Here is a 26101-nt window from a genome sequence, read left to right as displayed (position 1 = left end):
CCACCAGCCCCTCAATTATCAAAAGGGCACAAGCAAGATGCGTGTGTAATAATTTCCAACTTTGCTTTTTTCCCTTGTTTAATAAATACTTATTCGACTTGTGGCCTTCAGTAGGCCATTGCATTTGTTTTTTTATTCTCCCTACAAACACACAAATAGTACTACCGGATACGCATGTCATCTGTGGCTTTTTTTCTTCATTCATACATCCTTTCCCCCATCCCCTCTTACACGTTCCGAAAAACAAAGTAGTTATGTATATGTTTGTGTGTGTGTGTGTGTATGTCCTTCCCCATCGTTATCACAATAATCATTTCATCCCCGGCAGCCACTCACATGTTTCACTTCCACATTTTTCTCTATTTCCACTTCTTTACGGAAGAAGAGGATGTGAACCCCGCGGCACGTTCCATCTCCCGCTGCTTCTGCAAACGTTTGCGGGCGGCTTCACGCCGTTGCTGCCGCTTGGCCTCTACCTCCTGCTGAACCGCCACCAAGTCATCGCGCGCCTTGTGCTTCACCTCGCTATCCTCAATCCAGTCGATATTGTGCTTCAAGGCCACAGCGGCGTCGCGACGCTCCTGCAGACGAGTCTTCTCCATGCGTTTGTTCCATACCGCCTCCTGGCGCTTCTGTTTGATCTTTTCCACACGCTTCATGACCTTCAAAGTGTCATGGAGCAGTTCACGGTTGTATTTGACAGGAACGTGTCGGCGCTGCTCAAAGTCCATTGTGCTATCCACCGCAAGCTCCTTGCCGTTCGCCTTGCGGAATGTCTTGGTCCACTTGAGCTTCATGGGGTTGCGCTTCATGCCAAAGTTCTTGCGGCACTTCGAGGCACAAAAACGGAATACCTTGCAGTCATTGCGCACAAACATTTGACCGTGCCCCGGGTAGATCGGCGCCCCGCAAAAGGAGCAGTGTTCAATCCTCATCGCCACGCTATCCCCGTATTATCACAGAGCTGTATGTCCGTGTGTCGTTAAAAGAAGAAATCCAAAAAAAGTCAGACGGTGAAAGTGAGGCACAAGAAACAAACGCAGAAAACGGAAAAGAGAAAAAAAAGAGGAAGAAAACAAAAACATAAAAGAAAAAAAGACGTTACACCGTAACAAGGGAAGGACGCCTCTTCCGCGGTGGACTCAGGCATTGTACACGTGGCCAAATGGAAGAAAAGAAAAAGATTTTCTTCTTTCACGCTGCGGTCTTTCCAAAATACCCGATGCACTTCCTTCCCTTCGGCCTATCATACATGTTCACTTCTGGGAGCGTGAGTAGCCCTCCACATTTTGTTCCCGTTCCTCATCACCATCCTTGGAAGAACTACCGCGCGCACGCGCGTTTTTATTTGCGTACTTACGCATTACTCATATATATATATATATATATATATATATATATATATATATATATATATATATATGTTACTTTTTTTCTTACATTGTTGGCGTGTTTTTTTTTCTTTTTGTGTGATTATGTGCCGGGTGCAAGTACAAAAATTGATCACAAGGATAATAATAATAATAATAATAATAATAATAATAAATATAGTAATGAATGTGTGCGCAGAAGTTCCCGCTCTGCCTCCTCCCTTTGATGCAAGCACGTACACGAACATGCATATGCACTTTACTTTCCATATGGCATCAAAATCGCATTCAGCAGCAGACGCCTTCGCATCTCTCCAATCACTTCGCCCTCGTCGGTGCCGGTGTCTTCTTCAGACAAGACGCCCTTTTGCAAGTCGCAGTTAATGTCAATTAGTGAGGGACTCTGGTAGACTGTCTCCTGCAAGAGCTTCAAGAGTGACAGCTGCTGATGGCGTTGTGCTGCGGGATCGAGCACAGCATCTTGGCCAACTGGGCGTAAGGTCGCAACTTTTTCTAACTGTGCTGGGTACGAAGAGGAAATGTAGAAGGCCTCAATGCCAGGCTTTGTTGCCAGTGCCTGCACCATCTGATCAATATCCTGTTGATTGATTTCCGGATTTCCACTGAGGTCAATTCGCCGCAGAGAATTGTTAGACTTGTTCCCACTACAAAGCTCTGCAAGAAGGGGCCCATGAACACCCTCAAACTCGTTGTAACTGAGATTTACATATTCAAGTGATGGGTGCTTAATCAATACCTGCAACAATTCCTCCACTCCCCTCACTTGCGCTTGTGGGTCGCTACAGTATTGTTCCTTCAGGGAACCCAATTTATTGTGTGAGATATCCAGTTCGCACAGGCTTTCGTTCGCATCGATGCCCCGATGTAGTGCGGGAGCTGTTGTAATGCTGTTGTACGCCAAGGCAAGTCGATGCAGTACAGGAGAACTAATCAAAAGATGATTCACGGCCTCAAGGCCGTCACGAATGTTGTTACGGCTGAGGTCCACTTCACGAAGAGAGGTTGGCATTGTGGCAGAGGACGGGAACAAAACACGTAGGCCTGCCGCTTGAATATTATTGCTGCCGAGACGCAACACCGCCAACGATGGTCGATTGCCGCGTAGAGCCGTTCCATAAAGCGCCAGAGCTATGAGGTGCATCACCGTCGTATCGTGTGGTGCGGTCACATCGCCACAGGCATCATTACTTTCGAGATCTATCTCTTCTAATGCGGAGGCCGTACTTATAGTAGACAACATGGCGGCGCACAGGGTGGGACCAAGGTAGTTGCCCGCAATCGACAAACGACGTAATTTTGTGTTTCCATTCAGCGCCATACTCATTGCTTCCATGGCGGCCAGTGCCATCTTCCTTTGCGCCTTACTTCCTTTTTTACCGGCAAGATTATTTCGCCGCAGGATAAGCGTGTGAAGAACGCTGTGCGGTGATGTCAACACAAGCTTTGCTATGTAGTGCAGTCCACGGAACCCAATGCCGTTGTCTGTGAGATCGAGCATCTCAACGGAATGGTTTTCAGCAAGAGCGGTTGCAACCATGCGGGCACCTTCGGGACCCAGTGCGTTTCCCTTAAGGTCAAGTGCCCGTAGTCGGTGATACTCTCGCAAAGGACCGACAAGTCGCCAAAGTGGCAGATCCTGCCATCCGTCTACATCCGGTGTGGTGGCATCATTCTCCGGATCCATCTCCGTTGGATCCGCCACAGGCGGTTCCTCTCCCTCCGCACCGCTGTGAATTTGATTATAACGCAGACGCAGGTGACGCAGAAATTTGTTCTTCTTCAGCACCTCACTGATTGCCTCCAGTCCATTATATGTCTCGCCAAAAACAGGATCCTCTTCCTGGTACTCGGGATCTTCGTCCAGATCCGGCATCGGCATACCAAGTTGGTTGTCGGAAAGGTCGAGTGAAACAATAGCAATATTCTTCGTAAGGGCCTTGCCGATAATACCAAAGCCGTGTGCTCCCAACTCGTTGCTACTCAGGTCCAGGACTTTGATGGTCTCATTTGCATCAATAACCTTCGCCAGGAGACGCAGTGGGATGAGTGAGACACGTTCCTCCTCATTAGGCGCCCCTAGTCGATTTTTACCCAGCAACAAGACACGAACCTTCTTATCATGCATGAGCATCTCACAAATGTTGCGAAAGGCGTCCAGTTCGTATGCTGCCCGAAGACGAATAGCTTGGTTGTAATCCGTATACTCCAACTGCTGGTTTTGACACCATTTTTGTAGTTCTTCATTATTATTGAGGTCGATATCCTCCTCCTCTTCTTCCTCTTCCTCTTCGCTGTCAGTAGTCTTCTTCGGCTTTGGTGTGGGTAGCGGAAAACGCTGTTTCAACTCCTCCATCTTTGCCATCACCTCGGCAGGTGAAGCCTCTGTATGATCATTTGGCATAAGAGCGCCATTTCCAAAGTTGATGCATGTGATGTTGGCACCGTGTAACGACATTAGCTGAATGAGTCGCTTGGCTTCATCAAACCTCATCACTGGATGAGGCTGGATATGATGGATGCGGGGCACAACCGCGCGCAGCTTCTCCAAATCCTTTTCTTCGGGGATGGCAATTTGAACCTGCTGAAGGTATTGTGAAACAGCCTTGTCACCGCCGCTGATTGCCTCGAGTATCTCCTGCTCCGCTTTCTCACTGAGTAAACGTGCTTCCCACCTCTTTGGCGTGTTGGCGAGCAAAATGCTGTTCGGGTTGATCAAGGGGTTTCCCCTAACATGCGGACGTATTGTTGCGCCACGCAGAGAGCGCGCCAGTCGAGCGGCCTCAATGGCAGCGTACAGACCCTCGTCGCCAATTAACTTCGACTCGTACGACGTGGACACAAACATCGTGACCCACACGATCCCTTTTCTTCCTGTTGTTGTTCCTCCGTCTTCTCTCTCTCGCCCTTTTGGCTTACCCACTTGTTTTCTCCTCACTTCTAACTGTGATATCGTTCTCCTGGAGCACTGCGCCCACAAGGTAGCGGTTACGCATTAAAAAAAAAACATATATATGTATATGCCCGCGGCGAGCAGAAGAATTTAAAAAAAAAAAAAAAAAGGGGGTGGGGGAAGTGAATACAAAAAGCGGTGCCAACAGCAAAAAACTCTCCACCTTCTCTCAACTCGATTCTTTTCTATGCATCCCCTGGCTACTCACAAGAAAAAAAAAAAAAACATCTTTTCCTTTTTCATTTCCCCACTTCTTTTCTCTTGATCAATGTACAGTCAACGTCTCAAATACACATCTAGACAGCAATCGTAAGGCACGTATTATCCGTGAGAGTCCATACCCGACACCCTAAAAGCACAAGACTTACAAGGTGGAGTTCTTCAAGGAGAGCCACGTAACACCGGCATCCCGCACTTCCCCTGCCACACGGGAAAAGAGAAGGTTTTCATCGCATGCCAATAAATCAGGTACGCCAACGTCGTAGTAAACCGATGACTGCAGACGCCACCAGGGGTCTGGATGCATCTGCTGCAGTATATAAAGAGCCCGACGAAAACGTCGATGATGCTCCTCCTCCAAACGCCGCATCGTCTCCGTGTAGGGATCCACAACACGAGTAAAATCCTGCTTCCTCTCCGACGGGGTGGCAAAATGCAACTCCAGTCGCTGCAATTTTCGAACACGGCCATCAACAAAACATGCATCGTTTTCAACGGTGTTTGATTTCAAAATCTCGTGTGCAACCTGGCAAAGACTCATCCGTGTTGGAATTGTAGCCGTGCTCTTTTTGGTTGTGCGTGGCAAGACACACCTTTCGGCCGTCTTTGCGTTGTTGCTATCCCTTGTGTTACTCCGTTGCGCGGCCCAGCCACGAAGAAATGGTGGCTGTTGTGGTTGCAAAATCACCCACGGGTCTGTAACCAGCACCCCGCTCCTTGAACCAGTCGCGCTGCTGATGGTTGTTCCCATCACGGGACTGGTCACACTGGAGTCCTTGTCGATGCTCATCACATGTTGTCGTGCAGCGGCAACCCGCACGGAAGGCGGCTCGGTGTTGTCTGTTGTTGAATCATGGGGTGGCAATGGAAAGCAGCTGATCGTGCTCCGCTTCTTGCCCGCGCTTGCGACCCCTGTCTCACAAAGATGCGTTTGTGTCCTTTTCTTTTTTTCGCCGCTGTTGCTTGACCCCTTTGCGGCAGCGGAATTGCCGCCCCGCATGTCGCGGCTCCGTCACAGATAGAGCGACGGCGCCCTGGAAACGCAAAGGGTTAAAAAAATAATAATAATAAAATTTGGACGACACCGGCTGCCAAACAACAACAAAAAAAAAAGAAAAAAAAAGGACGCACGTCAATCCCCTCCTTTTCCGCTGCTTCTTACCGCAATGGCTCCCCTCTTCTTGCCGCCCCGCAGCGTTTCTGCCGCAGAGGAAATAAAATGAGAGAAAACACACAGTGTGGAAAGAAGGCATCACAACACATAAGACCAACTCAGCAATTAAACTCCAAAGAAGAAAAAGAAAAAAACAAACATACACACGCACATTTCTTCTGTATCAAAAAAAGGAAAAAAAAAAAGGAACGACGTGGAGACAGCAGAGCAAGAAAATTTTCTTTCCCCGCAAGGGGAAAAAAGAAAAAAAAAAAATTGCAAACGGTCACCAGCATATAAATGGGGAGCAAAACTAACTGTATACCCACAAGAGGATGTTAATGTACACCCACAGAGAAATAGAGGAAACAATAAAAAAAAAAAAGGACGATCACCAACAACAAATGCGCCCAGAGAACAAACAAGAAATTGTACTCTCGTCTGGTTCCTAAGCATTCTAAATATTCCAACATATAAATCACAGCAGAAATGTTTTTTTTTTTTTTTTTTTTTTTTTTATATCGCTTCAACCCATCTTCCTTTTGAGGGTTTCACAAAAACCGCTTATTGCCTGCTCATCCTCAGAATTCCTCTCATTTTTCAATTATTTTTCGCTTGTTTTCCGTATTTATCATTCATACTGCGCTAAAACTGCATAGAGATATCACTGCACCAACCTCTCATCGCTCGCATTTTTCTTGTCCAAGTGTCCATTTGCACTCCATTTCTTTTTTGCAAACGCAATTGTCTCGTTCTTCACGGGTGTGTCAAATGGATCCGCTGTTTCAGGCCAATCCTTAACGTAATTTTCCTGCTTCGGTAGCCACTCCAGAAACTGTGCTGCTGCCTGTGCGACGGTCTTGAGGGTGCTGGGGGCAACCTTGGTGCTGATGTAGTTAATCAACGGTGCGGGGATCCAACCGCCAGGGTCACACTGTGTGACGTAAGTGATGCAGGAACCAAGCGCACCTTTATTATCCACCCAGGGACGAATCAAATACCCCGTTATCTTTGAAATCCCACGCACCACCGAATCACTGCTAACCTTATTTACCTTCAGGTAATCAATTGGCACGTCTCGATGGGGAACAGATGTATTGAAGATGGCATACTCATTATTTCCCGAGTTAATCCACGCACGTTGATTTACAAAGTCGCGGTTTGAGACTCCAGGTACCGGGCTTTTAGCCGCGTAGTAACCTATATCGTTGTTTTCGTCAAGTTTCACAACACGAAACGCATCAATGCGGTGAGTGTCCCACAATGCACGGAACGTTGCATCCTGCAGCATATCGTACAGCGTCGCCGGAATTACATTGGGAAGGACGCCAAACACCTTAATGATGCGCATCGGCTCTCCCGCCACTTTCTTATTCCAAGAAATAAACTCGTTTTGGCGGTTGTACTGCATCTCAAAGCCGTCCAGAGAATCGGCAAATTCGCGAAACGTGAAAAAGTCCTTTTTTGTCACAAGCCGGTAGGTTCGACCCCCATGCTGAACCTCCGGGCCTGTGATGGGAAACGGCGATTGATACACCACCGACGATGAGTCCGACCCATTGGAAGTGATCTCCCCTTCGTTATTTTTCTTTGAAGACATGTCTATTCGCTCCTCTCTTCCTATTTTCTTTGCTTCTCTTTTTTTTTTTTTTCTCCCTTTTCTTTTACGTTTGGACGCGCGTAACAACCCTGTCCCGTGCTTTCCCTGCCTTTTCCCTGCGCCTGACTCTGTGTCGTAGAGACCATTCACAAAAAAAGCAAAACAAAAGAAAAAAAGAAAAAAAAACAGTTGATAAATAAAAAATCGGGCACACTTAAAAAGTGTCATTTTCTTTTTTTTTTTTTTGGTTTTTTTTTTTTTTAACTGAGCCCAATCTGGTCAGGAACCGCCTTCCATAAGCCTCTAGAGAATCAATTTTAAAAAATAGGGGCGTCAAATAGCATGTGAGTAAAAGTACAGAGACTTTATCATTCCTTTTTGTCGTTGTTGTTGTTTTTTGTTTTTTATCTGTTTTTTATTTTATTTTATTTTGCGTGTCTCGCTCTTCATTCTTTTTAAGCATCTTTTTCTTACTTTTGGGATTCCGCACTCACGCATGAGCATAGTCTATAACTCGAGCCTCGCGCATAGTTCTCCGTTCGTTGCCATTGGCCGCTTTTTTTGGTGTATGGTTGCTCCTTGCGGCGGCATTGTCATTCTTCCACTGCTGTACTTCGGTGAGAAGCCTCGTAAATCGCTCCTCAAGATCGCTTTTCTTCAGTCGCTCATGCGGAACACTCAAAGCTCGTCCATTATCAGGCACCTGAAACGCTACATGGTTCTGCCGCAACGGCATTTTGGTGTCGTTGTCCTTTCGGGAGGGAACAGCACGGTTTGGTGATGGCGAGTTTCGTGGCTTTTGAAATCGCTCTTGAATGTTTACCCGAGTTAGAAATGGCGATATACTGCCAGTGTTGGGCCTGTTGATGTGCAGAGCCTCCGTTGCGGTGTGTGAACGACCAAACTTAGCCGGCATCGTAGCTGCTTTCATAGACCTTGATGTGGATCTCGTCACGGAATTAACTTTGCTACTGCCGTTGCGGCGTTGTGGTTGCTGTGGGGGGACAATTGGCACCGTGTTCTTTGTAAATTCCACAAACTTGACTTTTTTCTCATTCACGGAGGCTGTTGAATTAAAACCTAACGACTTTTTCCGCGCCGTAGATTCACTCGATGCCGATTGACGCAACGATGTTGTGCCTTGCTGGGCAAAAAGTGTCTCCTGGCCCAAACGTGGTGGCCTCGTCGGCATCTGCGTACGGCCTTTTCCTTGACTGGCGATTCTTCCAAAGACTTTGCTGGAGGACGTTCCCTTGCTCTGCTGCTGTAATCGACGTTGGAGCGGCTGACGTGCTGCAGGATTCCTTTTTTCATGGTCCTCCACTAGGCGCTGTAGGCGTGCCTCTACGGTTTCCACAAATGAGAATGCCCGCTGCGAATCAAGAAGAGATGTGGATGGGACATTCCCTGTATGCATGGATCTCTCAAAGACGGAAATCATGTCGGTCGTAGAAAGAGAGGGGAGATTAGCAAACATGAGCGCCAGCTGAGCCTCCTCCCGAATGGCTGGAACATTAGAGGCTAACGGAAGCATGTGGCGTATAACAGAAACGCATACACTCAGCGCCTGCGCGTACTCTTCTTCACGGTTCATGATCGAGCGACATTCCTGGTGGTAGTGGGCCGCGAGGCACTCCGCCTCAGTGCAACTTTGCTGCACCCTCACTTTATCCATCAAAAGCTCAAGAAGCGGGTGTTGTTTTTCCCGCAATAGCTCCTTGCAAATTCCAGCAATGGTACGATCGGTCTCGTTCATTTTTTCTAAAAGCCGTTCCATTTTCCCTCCTTGCTCAACGGATTCCACCTCCATCTTCTCAATGGCAATTCTTAAACCTGCCACACCCACAGGCATCATTCTTTCCCCATTGGTGTCTCCAGAGGCGTTCTTTCGTCGAGTGGAAAGGAACCGGGCAAGCTTCCACTTGTGCTTCCGGAGTCGGATGTCAAGCTCACTGTTGGCTTCCTGCGCGTCCCGCATCTCTCGGTAGAGTTGCTCCTTCGCCACCGAAAAACGTTTCAGTTTCTTCTGCAGTTCCGTGTATGCGTCGGATCCTTCCGATGTCAATGTCATTCGAGTAGAGAAACGACTAGCATACTGAGTCTGTCCAGGCGATGCATCGGATATCTCCGTTCGAACGTCCGTTCCTCTTCCAACTGTCGTTGCAGGAAATAAAATGAGTGTGTCGCCCTTACTGGGTGATGCAAACTGCTCCGGAGATGGAGGATCCACGGGCGCCTGCGAGTTTTGTCGGGACCATAGGCCCCGGTTGAAGTTGGCGCCGGGACTGCACCCTCGCAAACGCTGCAGCTCCTCACGTGCCTGTGCCAATTCAAAACGAAGATCTTCGATCAGTGCCTCTTGGTTCTTGGCTACTTCCTTCGGATTAGCACGGAATTCGTGACGTGTGGCAAAGAATTGAATCTCCTTTGCCCGCATCGCAAAAAGCATGGTGTTAACGGTCTCTTCGTACATCATGCTACTTGGGCTGACGCAGAAGAGCATTAAAGTGCAACAGTTCCCCCCTAGGCAATCCCGCAACAAACGCGTTAGCTTAGAGCCTCGATAAGGAATATAATTCGACTGATTCGGGAACTTCTTGCGATGTGCCAAGGCCTGAACCACGGCGCCAAGTGCTAGAAGGGATCGGTTGATGTTTCCGCCCTCTTGTAGGCGAATGCCACTGTTAGTCGTACCAGCAGCTCGCTCTGAGCCTGCCAAATCACAGAAACGAACACGACCCACAGTACCAACGGACGCATTCACGATGTCCTTTACCTCCACTTCTACGGTGAGAATTGCATGTGAGCGGCTTGAGTGGGCATTCGCGACTGTAGACGCTACAAATCTATTTGCATGACCATTTTCCACAAATTTGGCAAATTCCTCCGCCGTCTGAGGTGTAACTTGCGTGAGACCCTTCACGATAAGGCTCTCAGGATTAGGCCCACTCTTCCCTCCGTCTTTGATACCATCATCCTGGCCAAAGTCCTGCACCTTCAACGGTGTCCGTTTTCCATGGGGATTTGACGGAACCAGCAGGTCAAAGACCTCCTCATTGTAAACTTCAAGGAAGGTGCAACGCACCGTGACTACTTTTTGATCTTCAACCTCCAGTCGCTCCCTCTCTTCCAGAATGTCCTGCATAGCCTGGTATATCACACCTGCCGCGCTCATGCTACCGCCAAACATGGTGTGTGTCTTGCCCGAACCCGTTGCACCATAAGCAAGAATAGAGCCGTTAATGCCATCAAATACACCGGCCACGATACTACGACAGGATTCATAAACCTCAATCTGTGTACTGTACGGATGGAACACCTCGTCAACTTTGAAGTACTGTGGCCGTGGTTGGGCATGACGGGCACCAAAATAGCGAGACGACGACCTATTCAAGACACAGTGAACGACAATTCCATCCTTGAGGCATTGCAAGACGTTCTTCACGGAGGGATCCGCGTGTTCTACTGTTGACAAGGGACGGACACGCACAATGACACGAACTGCACTCCGCTCCTTGTGCTCCGGCATGTTAGCAGCGACTTCCTCCTCGCCGGTGTCCTTCTTTTCAGCGGTGAACGTAACTGCCATGTCGCCCCCTGAGCCCATTTCCCTTCCCCCCTCCCGCCCACCCCCCAACTAGCGGTGCCACTAGAAATCGTTTTCTTGTTCTTCCTATTGGCTTATTTTGTCGCCGTTTGGCCCTCTCCGCCTCCTCTCCCTCCTTTCCCTTTACTCTTCCCTCTCTGTATCGCACCCCGCCACGAAAAAAGTTGTGCCTCTTCTCAAATTTTCCAAACGCTTCACTCGGGGAGGGGGTGTCGGGCGCTTATGCCGTCACCCTTCAGCGTGCGTGGAAAAAATAAATAAATAAAAGATAGAACAGGGAAAAAGAGTTGCATAAAAAAAAAATATATACCATCAGTGAGGAATACTTGCAATCCGAGTGTTATTATTATAAGTCACCCACACTAATTGACAGTAAAAATAATAATAAGAACAAAAAGAAGCCGAGTACTTCGAGATGGATGGACACACAAGAACCCACGCACACAAAAACAAAACGAAAAAAAAAATCGTTCGCGGAAATGCATTTGCACTTTACTGGCCGCAGTATTGGCGAAATTACACTCCCCGTTCACTTTTCTTCGATCTTCGCACTGACCCACCCATCAACGCATCCCCTCATTATAAACAAACACACAAACACACACACACTCACTCATAAAGTGTTACTTTGACTCTTTTGGCATCGCAGCGTGAACGCTTCTCTCAACCTCATGCATATGATTGATACGCCGAGTGATTTCTCGCAGCTCTTCTTGCTGCTGTCGATGACGCTCCTGCGACATCATGGCATTCTGGGCAAATTTCGCACCGCGGGGAATGCTAAGCACAGCAAAATCACTTTTCTTCACCACGTTGGCTGACGCGACAGCCGTATTGGCAGAAGAAGTAGAAGCGGCTACACCCGCGGTCCCCGTCTTCCCAGCAGCCGATGTGTTAGGGGGAGGGCGCCGCAGAAGCGTAAAACGCACCTCCTCCACTGTATCTTCTTTCGCTGTTTCAGCTGTGGGTAATAAAAAAGTATTTTTTGCGCACTGACGCTGGTGCTGGCGGTGCATTCGTATACCCATCACCAAATCCTGCTCCATGAGACGCTCCACGGACGTACCCCTCGCAACCGCAGCACTGGCTGCATGGCCCGTTGTTTCTCGCGGGTTTTCCGACATGAGAGCACGCAACTGGGCGTCAAGATCAGCCTCCTCAAGCCGAATTCGCAGCGCTTCTGCCGCAGCAAACCTACCGTCTTCTTCTTCCTCCTCTTCCTCCTCTTCCTCTTCCTCTTCCTCCTCACTTTCTTCCTCATCCTCCTCATCTTCATCTTCCTCCTCACTTTCTTCCTCATCCTCCTCATCTTCATCTTCCTCCCCTTCCTCATCCTCGCCTGTGGAAGTTGTATCCGATACGGTAGCAGAAAGAGCGACTGACGTGTCAACATTATCGCTGTCACTGAGACTCTCAGAGCCGCTAATGCTCCCGACACTGCTGCAGCTACCTCTGGTCATGCCTCGAACCATGGAATTTTCATCCTCATACGCGTCACTGCTACGGTCGGTGGAAACCTCATCACCCTGCTCCATATCTTCTGGCAAAAGATCCAATGACGCATGCCTTGAGTTCTCTGCATCCGCGCCTTCAGCATGGACAACTTCCGACGTGCACAGAGATAGCTCCTTTTGGTTTTCCACAGCAAAAATGCGAAAAAGTGGCTCGTCATTTTGAGAGCCTTTAATAGCCTCATAGACCTTTTCATACCATGCATTGGCTGGAAGCACAGTTTCTTCCGCCACGGACTTCGCGTACGCATGGGCTTCTTCCAGCGTCTCTGGGAGTACCAACTTTTGCGATGATTTTATCCCCAATTGAGAGTTCTTGTTTTTTGAAGTATCTTCTGCTTCTTTCTGAGACCCCTTCTCACGAGCTTTTAGCTTCTCTTGGAGCTTGTTCCATGTCTCTCGGTATCTCTCGTCACGACCTATGTTGTCTCTAAGGAGATGCAAGAGCTCCTCTAGGCAAACTTGTAGTTGCAACGGCAGTGGTTCCGCAAGACTAAATCGGTAAAGATATAACTGTGCCACAAGCTTCCGAAGTAGCTGATGTAAAGTGGCAATTCGCTCCGCGCTTCGTGATGTGCGAGATCTTGGCCTGTTGAAGTCACCCGTGCGTGAGTTAACAATCCAAGGGAGAGACGGGATACACTCCCGAAATAGGGTAACAAAACACCGCAGACGAGTGTAGTCGTTGCAGTGAGTCGTGATAAACGGAAAGTATAGCAATAGCATCAACAACATGTGGCATACAAAACGAAAAGACACCAGGCGCACACGGTAAAAGTTGGCAAGGAAAAAACAGTCAGCCAGACGCCACTGCAACGGGCGATGTGTAGTGTAAGGCTCAGAGATCATCATAGATTTCCTTGAGCTGCCACTGACGAGTTCCGGGGTTGCGGCACCAACCTCCAAGTCACGCCGCATATCCTCCGCGACCTCGTACAAAATACGCTGCACCACATGGACATGATCCGCATGGGCAAGTTCCTTTAAAATGTCCACCACAAGGGGGACAACATCCAAACTCATCTGGTGTACACTACGCAGAGCGCGAATAAGCATTTCCCTTTTCTCAACGTCATCCCATGGCATCCTCAGCAGCCCGTCCAGCACAAATTTGGTCCCATCCGGACACAAGCGCTCGTGAAGCAGAGACCGCACGTACCTCTCTAATGGGGACTCTTCCTTTTGAGCAGGAGAGGGAAATGCAACAAGCGAAGGGGTTGCCGGTTGCAAGAAAGAAAAAGCCTCGGTAACCATATGGGAACATTCTGCTTTCATTTCTTCGTTCATCATGTTCGTCTTAAGTTTCTGTATTAACTTCTCCGTCGCACGACGTGTTGCGTGGTTGCGAACCAAAAAAAGACCGCCGTGTTCAATGATGGCACAGATAGTTGCAACACTGCATGGTTGTTTCAAGTCTTCCACCGCAATATTCAAAAGGTTTAATACCCGACTCGGTGGAATAGTGCCAAACTTCATCAACTCACATAAGTAACGTCCGGTGGCCCCCACACGACGCTGCAAGAACTCATCACTCCGTGTGCTGCAAGACGTGCTCGTCTCTCTTTTCGATGTGGAAGTGGAATACTCGCGCCTCCACTGAGCCTCCAGCCTGGCACCCAAATAAATCCCAACATCATGGAAGTACTGATCAAAGATCGCGGCACAACGGGCCATGAACGGAAGCTTCTCGGGGTAGCGGAAGCGAAGAAAGTGGCGCAGCTCCAGCGTCAACAGCATTCGGCAGTTTGTAAAAAACAGCCGAGCCCCAACGACATTTTCCGACGAATTACGCAGCGGTACAATCGCCTCCCCAACAAAGCGTTCGCACCATTCATCAATCGCAACTGCGGTCGTGCACTCTCCAAGTTCCTCAAGCAACTTCAATACTTCCGCGTAGTCATTAAACAACGCCGCAGGGACGCCCAATTTCGCCAAACGAAGCCGTCGACGCTCCATTAGTTTAACGGTCTCCGTGTTGTGTTGACCTTTGCCTTCCTCCATGGTATTCGCCGCCGCTTCCACGTCCATATCGTCCTCCTCGCTGTCTCCTCCATCGCCCCCGCCAGGTGCGCCAACTCCCCCAGATCCTATTGCAGATAACCCTGATGATGTCGTTGCTCCAGTCCCCGATGCAATTGCACCGCCAATGACACTGTGCCGTGAAAACAACTCCCATTTCGCCTTTTCGGCGGTCAACGAAGACAAGAAAACCTCATCCAACAACGTCTCAATTTCTGGAACGTATTCGTAAAATATGCGTTGTTCATCGTCCCCAAAGCGGTTCAGCGTCTCTGCCCCTACAATGGGGTGGAATTTTCGGGTTACCGAAATCCGCACAGCCTCAACCTCCTCCCTTTGTTCAACAATGGACAGATCAACAGGTAACGGAGGAGAAAACCCCAGCATCCCCAACAAGTTTTCGCACACCACGTACAATCTTTCCACGTGTTCCTGAAAAAAACGAAACCGCGCTTCATCATTGTTGAAGCGCGCGGTTTTCCCCCGAAATTCGGCCTGATCATTTACAGAATGCCACCACTTCTCAATCTCCTCTTTACGTTGTTTGTAAGCTCGAAGGCATGCCTTCGTGGAAGCCAATGCAAGCCCAAAAAAGTGTCGTTTCTCTTCATCATTGCAGTAATTTTCTGCTGAAGCATTGCGAATCTCGCACAACCTCGCCCAGCTCACCTCCTCAGCCTGATGCGCCACCGCATTCTCCACTGGTCCCACCTTCTTTGTTGTGGCGTTGAATGCCAACCGAGCCCCTGCTGGACCAAGCAAAAATGGCGTCTTCCTTCCCGCTTCACTGTTCTCGTCGATTGTGAAAACCCCACAATGGCCCAGAAGATCACGGAGCCTCTCTGGACCATTTTCATCTCCCTTTTTTTCTGTAAAGAGAGATGAAAGCACTGCATTTCCCTTCCCAAGTATCTCAATGCCTACTTCACGTATCATAAGGGCTGTGATCGAAAAAACCGTGGCAACGGCTAAAGGAGAATTTGGCGTTGCCGCATTCCTCTCCGCAAGTTTTTGCAATAACTTCAATAGGTTTAACAGGGGTTTGGCATCATCAAAAAGCCCCACAAGCCACCACTCACAAAACACCCTGGCGACCAAACGTAGACGATTAAATTCATCCACCGGCGACTTGCTTAATGACGGTGTGAGACCGCCCTTAGCCGCAGCAGAAGGGGGCGCAGATAACCCTGAAGATACCACTGTCGTTCCTGTGGATACGTTTCCTTCCCCAGAAATGAAAGTTGTTGCTGTTGTTGTTGTTGTTGTTGATGCATATTCTTCAATACGCTCCACAGCCAACTTGAGCGAACCCGTATCAACAACAGACTCGATGTTCTCCTTCAACTCCTTCCGGACCAAAGCCCAAAAATCCTCGTAGCGCTGGTGTACCTCGGAGCAGACAACCGTAAACGAATGGGCATCTGCCGGCTTCATCTTTGTACCATGACAAAGCGATTGCACAACGGCATGGGCCGCCTCCGAGAGAAACTTACCAAAGCTCACAGTGTCAAGCTGCATTAAAATCGTTTTCTCCGACGCCTCCGCAGAGTAGTTTTTAAACCTCTTCGCCAATGCAGTTGCCTTTTTTACATCAAACTTTAGTCCTGAGCTCCTCGCAGCAAACACACTCCGCTGAGGCGCCGGGTCCAAATTTAGCCTCCGCAGCTTTGCCCGTTCGTAAAGATGATCTGCGGTCGAAGAAGTCATCTGCTCGCTACTTTCTATTCTCTTCTCTCTCCGTTTGTCTCTGTGTCTCTCTCTCTCTCTGTGTGTGTGTGTGTGTGTGTTTATATTACCCCTCTCCACTCGTCCTGAATAATGGGAAACACGTGTTATTTCTGATCTTAAAATAAAACAGATGCAGCAACGACAACTGCAGCAACGTGACGAAAAACAACAATAAAAGAAAAAAAAAAAAACTCATTTGCGGTTGGGGAACAACTCACTAGCCAATAAAAATAAAAATAAAAAGGGAATTAAAGATGCATCACAATAAAAGGGCAGAACCCTCCCCATCCTTTCACTCTTCGCTGCTGCATTCCTCCATAAAAATTACGACAAGAGAGAAAGAAAGAACAGAGGGTGAGCGTCTATCAAAAAATCTCTTTTTTCTCTGTGTGTATTTGCAACAGTCCCTTCCTGCCGCCCATATCCACCCCGCCACCACCCTTTTATTATTATTAATTCTCTTATTGTGGTATTTTTCTTGTCTTGCCTATCTGTCTCTTATTCTCTGAAGGAAAAAGTAAATTGCGGTCGATAGCTCCTCTTCTGTCTTCTATGGATATCTATTTGCGAGAAGCCAGCGGCATCCACACAACGCCGCCATCCACCCCTCTCTTTATTTTTCTTTTTTTCTTTTCTGTCTTTTTGCTTTAGTGTCACTTGTGGTCGTTTCTCAGTCCTCTCACTTATTCACATAAAACCACACAAAAACTACTTCCTCTTCCATCACTGCGGTGGGGCTCTCTCGTAAATCTGCCTCAGCTGCTCCTTAGCGTACTCCATGACGTTTGCCTCGTCCACATCGTCTTCGTCGTCGTTGCTATCGCCATTGTCATCTCCACCGACCATCGCCTCCCTTAGACGTTGCTTCACTTCTGACCACAGCACCTTCACGATCTCTTCTTGCGTCATGGAGCCTATGAACGCATCTAGCGCCCTATCGATGCGCTGCCGCACATTAGGAGGCAAATCAAACTTTGCTTTTGCTGCAGTGAGTACAAGATTATCATCACCAACGTCTGCTTCCGCAACACGAGCCAAAGAAGGCGTCTTATCGCCTGCCATTCCCCCTCCTCCTCCGGTAGCCGCTGCCGTTGGCGCGCGGAACGGGGCGTGCGGAAAGATATGCACCTTTGCGTCAAGAAAGATGGTATTGAGAGCCTCTGTGGCGGACTTGGAGGGAATAAAAAAGGTCGGCAACAGAACCCGCCCTGGGTACCGCTTGAGTGCCTCTGCACTGATCTGCCGTTGTCCCAGACACGCCTGCATCACGCGGCTACCCAAGTCGCACAGCAGACGTGCCGCATGACTTTCCCTGTCAACCGCCTCATCCGCCTGCTTGATGCGGGCAAGAAGCTCCACCACAAAGCTTGCGCATTGTGTACCGTGGCGGTATAGTTCTTCAAATAAAAGGTGCCAAACACGTTGATATGCAACAAAGTGGTTCTCCTTTTCACTGCTGTAGAAGGTATGATGGGCCATGAAGAAGACCAAAAAGGGAATGGTGTACTCAAGGAAGCACGTGAGGGCCTCAGGCGACGAAAGTGTCGCGCCGGAAGACCTTTGTTTGGAACGAAGGTGGTCCCCAACCTGCTGAAGGAGAAGTCGGAGGTGTTGGTATCCGCTTTTTGTTTCCTCACTCACAACGGTAAGAATCAAAAGAGCCACATAGCGCATATCGCATTGGTTATGCATGATGTGAAATGTCATCTTCTTCTGCACAGAACGGCGCACAACCATCTCTTCTTCGGCAGAAAGGACCACTGCCACCGCAAGCTCCTTGGCAATTTCAGATGATGGCCGAATCACCAGTTTCGCCAATTGCTGATTAATAGAGATACGACGGCGGCATGCCCCAACAGTGTTTGACTCCCGCTCGCTTGCAGCCTTGTAAGCAGCCAGCAGGATGTTGATCGTCGGGGCCACAGCAGTCACGATACCGTCTGCGGATTGGCACCGCGCAATTGCCGTCAAACACTTTGTCGCAGCATCTACAACCGCCCCGGCAAGCGACATGGGAAGCACATCGGCTCGCTTTGCTTTGACTTTGGCTAAATCTTCCGCGTCGGTTTTGTCACGAACCGCGGCAAGAAGGAGTTCCGTGATGCTGCGCGTCAGTGATTCGTCCTGCAGAAGCGGTGCTACGGTGCGATTCTTCGCAAAGGCTGTCAATGCCTTCAGCCATCCAACGACACTAGAAGTCGCTGGAGTCGTCGTGCTACGGATGCGAGCAAAAATGGAGTTCACCAACTGGCTGAGTGCCTTGGACTCCTGCGCACCATTGACGCCGACCAAGGCTGTAAAGCAGCGGGCGGCATGCTTGCACACCGCCCCCACCATTTCAGGCGTAGCGTCACGCAAAAGTGGCTCGTGGCCGCAAACACATAACCGACCTAACGTTGTGAAGAGGCCTTTCTTACGTGAGGATACCATATTGACAGATGCACCGCCCCCGTCATGCTCCTTGTTGTCCACACCAGTCGTTTTTGCGTAGCCGGCCCACTCAGTGAGGCAATCCAAAAGAAGAATCACCCACGAAGTCGGTATTGTCGTGTTGCTGCTTTGGCACACAAGTTCCAAAAAATCCACAAGAGGCACGGCACAGTGCGAAAGAAACGAAGGAGCGGTATGCCCAAACACAAGTAATGCACGAAGCAGACCCTCCACCTCACATCTCATCTCCGCACTCACTTTTGTCCTTGCGTCGTTGCATATACCGTTTAAGGCCTCACGCAGACGTGCAAGTAGCTCGTTGACGTGCTCCACCTCAATTGGGAGCATCATCTGCCTAGATAAACTTTCCTGCACAAACCTAAAAACATGCCCCTCCACACGACCCTTCATGGTCTTTACAAGCAGCTCCCGCTCCTTTGCGTAGTGGAAATGTCTATCGGCACAGCAGCTCAGAAACGCTTTGGAAACCTTGTCGTCCTTGGATCGAAACAGAGCATCCCACTCTCCCTTTTCCGAGTGTGTCATGGTCTGCAAAAAGTTGAGAAGTCGATGAATGTTGTTAATCATCTCCTGGCCCTCCAAGGACTTTAGATCCGTGTTCCGCACCTCAGCACGCATTTGAAAGAGACGTAAGATCGTAAGCCGTAGCTGTGCCTTCTTTGCGGCAAAGGTAAGCAACTTGTTAAAACTCTTGAAGTTCAGGTGGGAACACATTTTTGCAAATCCATCAACGTAGGTGCGCTCTCGTGTTGCGCTCTCCTTCTCAAAGTCAAATAGTGCCATACTTGCCTGTGCGGAGCGTCGACCCGTGGATGTCGATGAACTAAAAGTAGTGAACGACGCATCGCTGGGCATCACCCTCGACGGGGGAGGAAGCATGGATTCAAAACTTGACTCCAGCAGCGACACGCCCCCCTCGGCGTTCAGACACTGCATCACCACATTCGGCATCCACGGATAGAGCAGTGTCTGGTAGATGCTGCTAAGCCGCTCAACCGCAGCTTGGCGAACTTTGGGATTTTTGTCCGCGACACGCAGTCCAAGAGACTTCTCCATTCTGTCAGAAGTGACGAGCGACGGAGCGGCCGAAACGACGTCACTGTAGGCGATTACCGCCGCGCGACGCACCAGTGCATGGGGATCCACTAGGCGCATCTCCACAAAAGGAAGCAACTCACAAACACGCTCTTCCGCAAGACTTGCTGAGACATGGGTGGAGGCGCTAATGGCACTTGCTGCGAGCTGCACCATTTCAATACGCAATGTATGTTTGGGGTCGTTGAAGCGTGAGAGAAGCGTTACAAAGGCCGAGCGATACGTCGAGATGGCAGCTTCATGAGCGCCAAAAGCCATGAAAAAACCACGCAAAATCAATAAGCGGATATCCGTAATTTCATGCTCCAAGTATGGGAGAATTCCTGGGATAAGTTGGCCGACAAGATCCACGTGCAGTTCCATTAATGCCACGAGACATTCCATCGCCCGGCCAACACCACGCAGCCCATGACGCTTTTTTTCCACATCGTCGCCAGTGACTTCCGCCGCAGCCACCTCGCCCACGCCCTGTTCAACCATCTCCACAACGTAGCTGGCAATGGCGGGATGAATCACATCCAGTTTCTCCAAGAATACACGAGCAGCAATAACGGCACCAGGGGCACGAGTCTTTTTCCGTGCCACGTTTGCAAGTGGATTGCTGTCAACAGTATTTCCAGTTTTACGATTTGCTTCAGCACGACGTAGTAAAGTAGGTGAAGCAGCAGTGATCTCTTTGAGTAGTGGGGCAAGCTCATCTGATGTGATGGATCGTGTTGCGTTAAGGATGTCAATAAGAATCCTTCCCATTTCCGCTGCAGTTACTATGGTGATCGTATTGTCACTGGTGGCTGGAGCCTCGTTCCCTGTGAATGCTCCGGCAGCAGCCTGCTGAACTCCCACAAACACGCATGTTAGACGCTCCTGTACCGGCTGGCGACAGTGCGGAATTAAATATCCAAAAATGTGTGAAGCGCTTGCCCGCTCAATTAATTGCTCGCATGTTTTCAAAGGCGCCTCGCCCCGGGCCACCTGCCCAAAAGGAGAAGTCAGACAACACAAGACATCATCGGCATAGTTCGTGTCAAACGGTAGCATGTTGGCCCTCTCCTCGCCGGATGCATGGCCGCTGCTCAGTCTCACAATGTCGGACAACAGGCAGCCTGTCAGTTGCTGCACACCGTTAAGACTGCTTTTCAAGTAACGGGGGCTGAGAAGTTCCTTTATAAAGCCCGCACTGACAGCGAAGGGCGGAGTTGCCGCCCGAAGTACGCGATGACACTCAAACAGCCACGGTAAGAGCAGCGCATCCGCCTTGTTGTGAAGCACCGTTCCCGATAAAATAGCGTTGCTGTTATCACTCGTGACTTCGCGACGTGGTCGCTTGCTTGCAGACTCAGACCCAGTCGACCCTTTGCCCAGATTACTGCGCTCCCTTCGCGTGGAAGTGGAAGGCATTTTTTTTTTTTTTTCTGTTGGACTCCTTCCGTGGCAGTTTATGTGTCTTGTCCTCCACACACAAACCCTCCCCGCCTCACTGAGGCCCTCTCTCTCTCTCTGATTGCTCTACGGCGTGCACCGGCCTACAGATGAAGAAAGCGGGCATACGCAGAAAAACACCGCAAGGTAAAAAAAAAAAAAGAAGAAGACATCAATATATAAGTAAAAGTTAGGCCCCACACAAAGACACAACACCAAACGCAACATCTCGGCATTGAAATTTCTTTTTTTTTTCTTTTTTTTTTTTTATATTTTTTGCTCGCGTTGCTTTTATTTCGTTTCATCTCATCCCTAATCCGCGTCTGTATTCATGTGTAGAGGGGGTTTTCCCCTAAACATCACGTGTCCTGCGAACTCGTGGATGCAGCCCAATAGTATTGAGTCTTGCATCAACATTCCGTAAGAAGCACACCAATAAAAAAAAAAAAAAGATCATACAGGATAAATTTACACAACATAGGTGGAATTCAAAAGTTCCTGTGCCAAGCCGGGCCGTCGGTTCTGTTCGTCCATCCATCGAGCATTGATGCCAAACATAGCTGCACTTTTTTGCAACTCCTGCTTCAGTGTATCAATCTGCTGTTGCTGCTGGAGGAGCCGTGCATTGTACTCTGAACGCATAGATTTAATTTCCACATCGTCCTCCACAATGTCTTTCGGCCCCCGGTCCCCACTGGAGCATTGCAGCTGCATAGACAAAAGCGTTTCTCGCTCCCTCTGTATCTCTTGAAGCAAAAAAGCCGCCTCTTCCTGTAAAGACAAAAAATGACTTGAATTCCCTCCCTTTCCTCCCCTTGAAGGCATGAAAGCCACACCGCCCACATTGTTACCTAAGCTATCCTGTTTCCCGCTACTGTCATCGTTGTCTTCGTCGCTGTCAGCAACAATGGTGTTCCTTATTCGCTGTATACCAAGCTCCAACACCTCCAGCGCTTCGGCAGCTTCCGCGACCTCATTGCGCCACTCCGTTTCTTCTGTGCACAACGGCGCAAGCAGCTGGCCCGTAGTAACCGACTTGGGCTCATGGTTGGCGTCAAAAAACACATGCCCCTCCTCCTCAAGCATCTTCTGCCAGCGAGCCTGAGACTCCGCCAGCAATGCCTCAACAGCCACATCGTGCGACTTCTGTATCGCGGCGCGCTCTTCATCAATTACGAGCTGATCGATTGAGATGTCATCAATGAGTTTTCTTGCCGCATCGCACAACTCGCGGTAGGTGACACCAAAGTTCCACCGCATTTCTTCACGAACAGCCTCCCGTGCAATTATCCGGTACTGTGGCAGATCTGGAAGACCCGGAAAACTGGCCAACAACTGCCCCACAGAATTCTCCACAATGTTCTGAATACGCGGATTTACAAAAAAAACGGCAAACTGAGACTCAAACCCCGGAAGACCGTACATACAGAGGATATCCTCTGAGGAAGAGAGTGTGAATTGTGGTATTTTGTCCATTATCCACCCATAGAATTTGGCAACCGCTGGCAAAACCGTAGAATATGGATCTCCCTCTTTCACCAGTAGCGCGTTCGCCATCGCACCCGCATGTTCATTCTTGCCAGGTGAGACCTCAGCAGAGGCTTCTCTCCCGATTGCATTTGCCGAATTAACTTCACATACGGAATTCGGCTTCAACAATAGACTTGGATCATCCTGCAATGGAAGTTCAATCCTTTCACCGGCGTCCAGCAAACGCTTTTTTTCAAACTTTGCAACATCCCGCATATATACTGAATTCCTTCCACCTGGGAGGCGGGAAAGTAACTTCAACGGGGACACTTTGCTAAGAGCGTTGCTCCATTTATTTGTGTCCTGCTTTTGCTGTTCCCTCTCCTGATGCCGCGGAACGGTTATCAGTGGGTCGATAAAAAGGGAGTGATCCAACTCTCCCCTCAGTGAAATATTTGCTTTCCGAAGGTTAAATTCCCTCTTCTTTGGATCCGCAAAATTTGTAATAATTCGAAAAAACTGCAACATTACTTGGGCGTTTCGACAGTGAAAGCGCATCAAGTACGAAAACGGAGGGAATAAAGCGCCGGGTGCCTTATCGCTCACTGCAACGGCCTGAGTTGGCATTAAACCTTTGCCTTTTCCCTCACCACCATTGTTCATAAGTTGAAGCTGTTGCCGGCAACGAATGTACACGCTCTGCGTGTCAGTCTCCGCGTCCAAAGTGTGCTGAGTGACGATATCGATACGCGCCTTTTCGGTATTCGCTATTGGACCTGGGCTCAGTAGTGCTGCGTTGATCACCCGCCCGTCCTCAGCAGAAAAGAGATACATTTCACCATGCTGTGATACCAACAGTGCACATGGCGTCCAACCGCCCTCAGAGCCAGTGGAAGCTGAATATACGTCGAGACGCGTGGCAAAACATGGTCGCAGGGCATATGCAGTCGTCGTACCGACGCGCAATAGCCGAATAAAAAGAGGACTTAACGTAATGAGTTCGGGCTCCATCTGTCCCACAACACTGGCAAATATAAATAAAAGAAGTAAAGAAAAAGGCATGCATACATACATAAATACAAGTACGCGTGCGTGTATGCGTGCCCATTTCAAAGGATAGAAAAAAACAACAAAAAAAGTATTTGAATTTAAAAAGAACAACACGCGCAATCAAAGGCTCAAGTAAAAGAAGTTACATTGGCATACACAAACACACATCATACGGATACATGCAAAAGAAAAAAACAAACAGAAAAAAATACAAAGCCCCTAAATTTATGACTCTCACTAATCGATAAAAATCCTTCAAAGCAAAAGATCAAATAGGCCCCGCTGAAAGCCGTTGGAACACTTTGCGTTAAGCGCAGATCCTCCCTTACCGGTACCCTCCTCCCCATTGCTACCTGTGACGGATGATACCTGCCCCTCCTTTTCACGTTGCATATGTTCCTGACGCCGAAGACGCTGCTCCGTGTATGAACGCATGATTTCTTTGGCTTCTCGTTCTAACTTCTGCATCTCATTGTGCCAATGCTGAAGCATCCTCAGTTCATTCTGCTGGTCTGCAATGATTGAAAGATACCGTTCTTGCGCACGATTTCTCGCAGCAAAAACAGATTTCTGACGCTGCGATAAGCAACGCTGCGTGTGCTCTTTAGTCATCTTCACCCTTTTTTTTAGCCGACGCAGGGCAATACGAAGACACATCACTTGGTCTCTACTCATGGATTCGGCACTTGTACGTAGCGCTATTTCCTCTTCACAAGTGAAGCGTACCTGAAAAAAGCCGTCACGCGGGGAAAATGTGCCGGATGCGGGCTGCCCTCCTTCACGGTAGGTGTAGTACTGCTCCAAAGCATTTTGATATTCCGTCTTCTTTTCACCCTGTTGAGTCAACAACACCTTCACCCGCCGCTGGTACGCACGACGTCGCTGCTCTTTCTGTTCCTCCCGAAATTCTGCCTCCAAATTCTGTTGCAGGTCTTCCAACTGCTCCTGGTGCTTGGTCTGCTGTTCGCGGCGGTAGGCGATAAGAAGTTCACTATTGTACGAGTCGCGGGTGTTCCGTTGATGCTGCCTTTCCTTCTCCAAAGCCAGATGATACACCTCTTCAAACTTGCGTTGCAAGCATGAAGATAATTCATCGCGTAAGTTACATTCCTGCTCCACGGAAAGGAGAGAATTTCTCAGTTGTACCCTCTCAATTGCCTCAGCAAACTCCGTTGCCATTTTTGTGACGTTTGTCGGCGATGCCAGAAGGCCGCTGTCGATGCTGAGAGAAAGAGCCACCTTTTCATTTAAATCCCTTAAAGTCACGCGCGGCTTCCCTTCCCGCGGCCAGTTATCCTGCAACATTCCAGCCGTGGACCTCATGGCCGCCCTCCTCGCCAGCGTGTGTTCGGGGGTTCCCCTGTCGCCCTGGTCGCCCGTGGCCTCGTGATTCTTCCTGTCCGTCGCCGGAGACGGCACCGGGTGCGTGGAGAGAAGACCCCTCCGCATTCCTCGTCCCTCCCCTCCTCCCCACAGGCCGAAGGAAGCGGCGGGCTCAATCTAACAAGTAGCGCAGTAAAAAAAAAAAAAAAAAAATGGCTGAAGGAAAAAAAGAGTAATTATTTACAAAAGAATAAAATCAGGAATAAAAAGAAAGAAAAAAAAGCAAAATAAAAAGAAACACACACGCGCACACACAAAAAAAAAAAAAAGACTGCAGACAGCCAGATATTCCCCCCACCCTTTTTTGACTAATCGTGTCGTCGCCCTCCCCGTCGTCCACGCACACCAAATTTCTATCCCCTCCATCTACACATTAGAAATCACCTCTTTGCATCCCTTTTGAATTGCGTAAGAAAGAAAATAAACATCCGTAACAAAAGAAAAAAAAAAAAAGAAAAAAAAAAAGAAGGGGGGTTCTCAGGCAAAAAGTGGTGCACATCACATACAACACTCTAAATAATAATAATAATAATAATAATACTTCACTGCACCTCAATTCCGTTCACGCATACGGATAAGCAAAGAAGTCTTCCCACAGTGCGACTTGAGGTCCCTTGAAAAGACCTGTCACACCTGAAAATTTTCACAGAAACGCTTCAGGGAGCGAAGAACGAGCCGCTCCCCCTCATTTGCATCGTTATTGAACTCTGCAATTGGATTGCCAACAAACCCCAAATGTCCCCCAGAGGGCATTTCCACGTACGCCACATTCGCATTTGTGTTCGCAAGTCTCTCCCAGCGACGGATGCTTTTTTGCGTGCCACAGATGGGGTCGTCGCGGGTGGCAATGCATAAAACAGGAATTTGTGACGTTAAGAGGGAGACGAAGCAGCTACCAGCGTTATAATACTCTTCGGACGAGCGGAAGCCAAAGTGTGGAGCCGTGATGTATTGGTCAAATTGAAAAACAGAACGTAATCGGTATAAGAGCGGGCGTTCCCCTCCTTAAATAGCAGCTGGGTATCCACACCTGGTAGTCGTTCCATGACAGCCTT

At 48.9% G+C, this 26101-nt stretch overlaps 9 protein-coding genes and 1 pseudogene across 9 annotated transcripts, besides 30 other annotated features; all 10 read right to left on the bottom strand.

Annotated features, from left to right (window-relative positions):
* Nucleotides 1-3126: part of a sequence feature (heterozygous, non-Esmeraldo-like haplotype) that runs on past the window's edge.
* Nucleotides 256-286: a microsatellite.
* On the bottom strand, nt 360-935 carry Tc00.1047053506297.94 (60S ribosomal protein L24, putative; the record flags this gene model as incomplete). The annotated part of the gene is made up of 1 exon (XM_815127.1): nt 360-935. One exon carries the CDS (start codon nt 933-935, stop codon nt 360-362), a length of 576 nt encoding a protein of 191 aa, XP_820220.1.
* Nucleotides 985-1099: a sequence feature (T-rich).
* Nucleotides 1370-1423: a microsatellite.
* Nucleotides 1512-1555: a microsatellite.
* On the bottom strand, nt 1630-4236 carry Tc00.1047053506297.80 (hypothetical protein, conserved; the record flags this gene model as incomplete). The annotated part of the gene is made up of 1 exon (XM_815101.1): nt 1630-4236. The coding sequence occupies one exon, from the start codon at nt 4234-4236 to the stop codon at nt 1630-1632; it is 2607 nt and encodes an 868-aa protein (XP_820194.1).
* Nucleotides 3127-3162: a sequence feature (areas merged during assembly that could not be assigned to a particular haplotype. This can correspond to areas where the two haplotypes were merged or to regions with more than two copies in the genome that were merged during assembly.).
* Nucleotides 3163-7706: a sequence feature (heterozygous, non-Esmeraldo-like haplotype).
* Nucleotides 3653-3681: a microsatellite.
* Nucleotides 4429-4450: a sequence feature (AT_rich).
* Tc00.1047053506297.70 (hypothetical protein, conserved) lies at nt 4706-5560 on the bottom strand (the record flags this gene model as incomplete). Its single annotated transcript, XM_815100.1, has 1 exon — nt 4706-5560. One exon carries the CDS (start codon nt 5558-5560, stop codon nt 4706-4708), a length of 855 nt encoding a protein of 284 aa, XP_820193.1.
* Nucleotides 5611-5636: a sequence feature (AT_rich).
* Nucleotides 6206-6231: a microsatellite.
* Tc00.1047053506297.60 (hypothetical protein, conserved) lies at nt 6378-7313 on the bottom strand (the record flags this gene model as incomplete). Its single annotated transcript, XM_815099.1, has 1 exon — nt 6378-7313. One exon carries the CDS (start codon nt 7311-7313, stop codon nt 6378-6380), a length of 936 nt encoding a protein of 311 aa, XP_820192.1.
* Nucleotides 7337-7379: a sequence feature (A-rich).
* Nucleotides 7464-7499: a microsatellite.
* Nucleotides 7541-7575: a microsatellite.
* Nucleotides 7689-7740: a sequence feature (A-rich).
* Nucleotides 7707-8043: a sequence feature (areas merged during assembly that could not be assigned to a particular haplotype. This can correspond to areas where the two haplotypes were merged or to regions with more than two copies in the genome that were merged during assembly.).
* Tc00.1047053506297.50 (kinesin, putative) lies at nt 7804-10920 on the bottom strand (the record flags this gene model as incomplete). Its single annotated transcript, XM_815098.1, has 1 exon — nt 7804-10920. One exon carries the CDS (start codon nt 10918-10920, stop codon nt 7804-7806), a length of 3117 nt encoding a protein of 1038 aa, XP_820191.1.
* Nucleotides 8044-9197: a sequence feature (areas merged during assembly that could not be assigned to a particular haplotype. This can correspond to areas where the two haplotypes were merged or to regions with more than two copies in the genome that were merged during assembly.).
* Nucleotides 9198-13889: a sequence feature (heterozygous, non-Esmeraldo-like haplotype).
* Tc00.1047053506297.40 (hypothetical protein, conserved) lies at nt 11544-16157 on the bottom strand (the record flags this gene model as incomplete). Its single annotated transcript, XM_815097.1, has 1 exon — nt 11544-16157. One exon carries the CDS (start codon nt 16155-16157, stop codon nt 11544-11546), a length of 4614 nt encoding a protein of 1537 aa, XP_820190.1.
* Nucleotides 12121-12251: a sequence feature (GA-rich).
* Nucleotides 13890-14164: a sequence feature (areas merged during assembly that could not be assigned to a particular haplotype. This can correspond to areas where the two haplotypes were merged or to regions with more than two copies in the genome that were merged during assembly.).
* Nucleotides 14165-26101: a sequence feature (heterozygous, non-Esmeraldo-like haplotype).
* Nucleotides 15691-15718: a microsatellite.
* Nucleotides 16176-16216: a sequence feature (GA-rich).
* Nucleotides 16217-16237: a microsatellite.
* Nucleotides 16402-16421: a microsatellite.
* Tc00.1047053506297.30 (hypothetical protein, conserved) lies at nt 16902-21122 on the bottom strand (the record flags this gene model as incomplete). The annotated part of the gene is made up of 1 exon (XM_815096.1): nt 16902-21122. One exon carries the CDS (start codon nt 21120-21122, stop codon nt 16902-16904), a length of 4221 nt encoding a protein of 1406 aa, XP_820189.1.
* Nucleotides 21385-21421: a microsatellite.
* Nucleotides 21612-23687, bottom strand: Tc00.1047053506297.20 (uncharacterized protein; the record flags this gene model as incomplete). Its single annotated transcript, XM_815095.1, has 1 exon — nt 21612-23687. The coding sequence occupies one exon, from the start codon at nt 23685-23687 to the stop codon at nt 21612-21614; it is 2076 nt and encodes a 691-aa protein (XP_820188.1).
* Nucleotides 23672-23717: a microsatellite.
* On the bottom strand, nt 23919-25112 carry Tc00.1047053506297.10 (uncharacterized protein; the record flags this gene model as incomplete). Its single annotated transcript, XM_815094.1, has 1 exon — nt 23919-25112. One exon carries the CDS (start codon nt 25110-25112, stop codon nt 23919-23921), a length of 1194 nt encoding a protein of 397 aa, XP_820187.1.
* Nucleotides 25181-25317: a sequence feature (T-rich).
* Nucleotides 25482-25514: a microsatellite.
* Nucleotides 25562-25586: a microsatellite.
* Tc00.1047053506297.4 lies at nt 25674-26101 on the bottom strand (annotated as a pseudogene; the record flags this gene model as incomplete).

This window comes from Trypanosoma cruzi, genomic scaffold (genome assembly GCF_000209065.1).
Source record: "Trypanosoma cruzi strain CL Brener 1047053516415 genomic scaffold, whole genome shotgun sequence".
Lineage (NCBI taxonomy): Eukaryota > Euglenozoa > Kinetoplastea > Trypanosomatida > Trypanosomatidae > Trypanosoma > Trypanosoma cruzi.
This window is presented reverse-complemented; position numbering and strand designations above follow the sequence as displayed.